Below are 3585 nucleotides of genomic sequence, written 5' to 3' on the forward strand. Positions count from 1 at the left end.
GGATTTGGACGCGCCTCGCTCGGTGGAACGACGTCGCTGTTGTTGGAGAACGTAAAGTAGCTGATTTCGTCGATAGATGTAAACGTACACGTTCTCTACGTACGCTGTTCGGACTCTCAAGTAAGCTTATGAGAACGTTGGTTTTAACGCAATTCGACGGGCCGCAAATGATCGCGCGTATAGTATTCGGCAGCATTTCGCCGTGCTTGGGCTTCTCCACGCCGCTTCCGATTATTCGCGATATTGCGTCGCAGTTCGTGACGCGTATCGTCAACGGTTGCAATACGAATTTCATGCTCGTACTACGGGCTGTGCGCTCTCGACCGCCTATTTAAAGGCGCGCGAATCCGCGCAGTAATAAAATATATCTCGCGCTTCATCATCCTTCCGACATTCTGGATTTGAGCGCTGAGCAGTTGCGGTATATATCGAAGGTCGTACTGTTACGAGTGTACTACATCGACTACGTATGGAACAAGCTTCCGGGACACTTAAAGGTGGATTCACAGGTTCGAACATATCGTTGCTGCGACGACCATTACAATCAACCGTGGCAGCGAACGCACATCGACGGTCCGGCACCGAAGATAAAGGACTTTAGCGAATGTTAGCGTCGGGCGGCAGTCTGTTGAATCGAGCGATAAACGCGCTTCCTTTCGAGTTACATATCCCGGGCTACCAGTTGTGCGGTCCGGGTACTCGGCTGACGAAGCGATTAGCCAGAGGTGATACGGGTATAAATCCGCTGGACGCGGCGTGCCGAGAACACGACATTGCGTATTCTCGGAGTAACGATCTCACCGATGGACACGCGGCGGACAAAGTACTCGCCGATAAAGTGCTAGAACTCGTCATCGCGAGGAATTCGGCTCTGAGCGAGAGAGCTTCCGCTGCTGCCGTATGGGCAGCGATGAAAACCAAAACCAAGATCGGCATGGGCATGAAACCGAAGAAGACGATGAGGAAAAACACAACGAAAAAGATAGCGAAAAAACGGATACTACCGACAGCGAAACGAGGCGGTGCGTTACCGTTTCTGCCAATGTTGGGGGCGCTCGGATCCTTGATTGGAGGAGCGGCCAGTGTGGCGAAAGCGGTAAACGATAGCAAAGCCGCGCGACGTTAGCTCGAGGAGCTGCAACGTCACGATAGCGAGATGGAACAGGTTCGCGGATTGTATCTCGCTCCGCACAAATATGGACGCGGACAGGGCGTAGCAGTGACGAAAAAAAAACGCCAAAGAGACGATAAAAATGCCCTCGGGTGCAGCTACCAACGTGCAATTGGATGTGCTCGCGAGACGTATGCGTGTACCGCATTTTAGAGGTGTTTTCATGCGTAACGCGTTACCGACGAGCGGCGTGCGTCTAAACGAAAGCGGTATCGTGAATCTGGATGATGCGACGGGACCTGGTACTCACTGGGTAGCGTACGCGAAGAGAAACAACCGCGTCGTGTACTTCGACAGCTTTGGTAATCTTCGACCGCCCAAGGAACTGGTGCGATATTTCGGGAACGGTGCTACGACGATAGAGTACAATCGCACGTCCTATCAGACGTATGATCAGAGCTTCTGCGGACAGATGTGCCTGTGGTTTCTACGAACGGTCGACGCTCGTGAATTTAGAAAGCTCGACGAGGTGCCGTGAAATCTCAGTATTGGTCGAACGCTTTTCCCGTCATGTCGTTGGCACTTACACTGAGCGGGAAGAGCAGCCTCCTCGCGGCGAACTACTTCCCCGCCATAGATTGAGTGACTGTGATTACGAGCTCGGTCTGATGATTTTTGAGACTTATCACACGATACCGAACGTAAACGAATCAAACAATAAATTTTATTTCGACAAAGACGACGCAGAAATTACAATTTCCGAAGGTTCGTACGAAGTACGAGACATAAATGAATTTTTGAAACGTGCAATTTTACGTTCAACCCGCGACGCGCTTGAAATCGTTGACATAGTGCTTTTGCGTGGTGGCAATAGTAACAATAGCAACTATAACAACAATGATGACGACGAGGGCGAGGGTGCGGAATATCCAATAACAATCCGTACAAACTACAATACGATGAGATGCGAGATTAGATGCGCCTTCAAAATAAACTTTGGCAAGCTCAACAGCGTTGGATCGCTGCTGGGATTCTCGTCGAAGTGTATACTGCGACCGCGAAAATGGCACGAATCGGACGTGTCGATCAACATAATGAACGTAAACGTTATCCGCGTAGAGTGTAACGTGACCGCGGGTGCGTACAGCAATGGCAAAGGTGTACACAAAATATATGAATTTTCGCCGAGCGTGTCACCGGGATATAAGATATCGGAAAGGTCCGCGCAGATCATTTACTTGCCGATCACCGCACGTAGCATTACGGATCTAACGATACACGTCGTCATTTACCGAGGAAGGACTTTTTGTAGTCATTGATTGTTCGCGACAGAACGAATCTGTCAAGGGTGCCACTGTGGACGTGCGCATAGAATTTGACTGCAAGGAGAATGTACCTGCAAATACTACTGCCTATTGTCTCATCATACACGATCGCGTGGATTAGTACAATCCGTTGACCAACGTCGTGCGTAAAATCACCTAAGTGCATTCTACGACACGCTATAAAATATAAGATTCATCGAAATCAATCGCAGTCTCGAAAAATCGTTCGCCATGACAGTACCAACGTTTGTGGATCTGCAAGGATTTACCGTTGCAAAGAAACTTATCGTGAAGGAAGTTGCGATGTTGAGAAAAGGAGCCATTCTCTCTCATTACATTTTTACGTGTCCTATGCCATGGAGTTTCTTGACAAAATCAGAAAAGTATTGCGCTTCCTGGCTGAGTGCTTATCACCATGGATTGCAATCGGAAAGACGGGATGATTCCATACACCATGGTCAAACTCCTGATTACAATGGCTGTAATTGGTGTGGAAGAGAATGACGACAATAAGGCTCTCGTATACGTTAAAGGACGTGAAAAACGCGAATGGTTGGCTGATGTACTCGATAGCGACAACTTGACCATTGAGACCTTGGATGCTGATTACAAAGATATAGATTCTTTACATAATCTAGATGTTACCAATACTATGCGATGTGGAAAACATATTAAGAATTGTGCGTTACAAAATGTATTTAAAATACATAACTGGTGGTCACAACGCCAAAAAAAATGTATCAAGTTTAAAGAATAAAATATGAGATTTTTTTTTAAATACGTTTTAGATTTCTTTTCCTTTCCCTTCCTTTGTAATACATGTATGAACGTATGTATAAACATATGTATGTATAAATGTATGTATGAACGTATGTACAAACGTATGTATAAACGTATGTACGTATAAACGTATGTATAAACGTATGTGTTGTAATCGTACTCGCGAGCAACGGCACAACTTCGTCGCGTGTTCTTCGTACTCAAAAGTACGCAAAAGTATCTTCTCTCCCTCGGTAACTGAATTTTGCGACAACCAGGCGATTTTTCGGTCAAAATTGTAATTCTTATTACTAAGTTGGGCGCCAGGCACGAGAGAGCGTGCCACTCTTTCCGAAATCTCCTTACTTTTGCCCGTAACCGATTCGCGAC

General features: G+C 46.8%; 1 protein-coding gene across 1 annotated transcript in view; it reads right to left on the bottom strand.

The window, feature by feature from the left end:
* The window catches only part of LOC108763170 (uncharacterized), an 11439-nt gene extending 10503 nt beyond the window's left edge, over positions 1-936 (bottom strand). The window contains exon 1 of the mRNA XM_018510548.1: positions 802-936. Within this exon, the coding sequence (XP_018366050.1) occupies positions 802-936 (135 nt within the window). The remainder of the gene's footprint in view (positions 1-801) is intronic.
* Between the last annotated feature and the right edge of the window lie 2649 nt (positions 937-3585).

The sequence above is a fragment of the Trachymyrmex cornetzi genome, unplaced genomic scaffold, assembly GCF_001594075.2.
Source record: "Trachymyrmex cornetzi isolate Tcor2-1 unplaced genomic scaffold, Tcor1.1 scaffold344, whole genome shotgun sequence".
In the NCBI taxonomy this organism is placed as follows: Eukaryota; Metazoa; Arthropoda; class Insecta; order Hymenoptera; family Formicidae; genus Trachymyrmex; species Trachymyrmex cornetzi.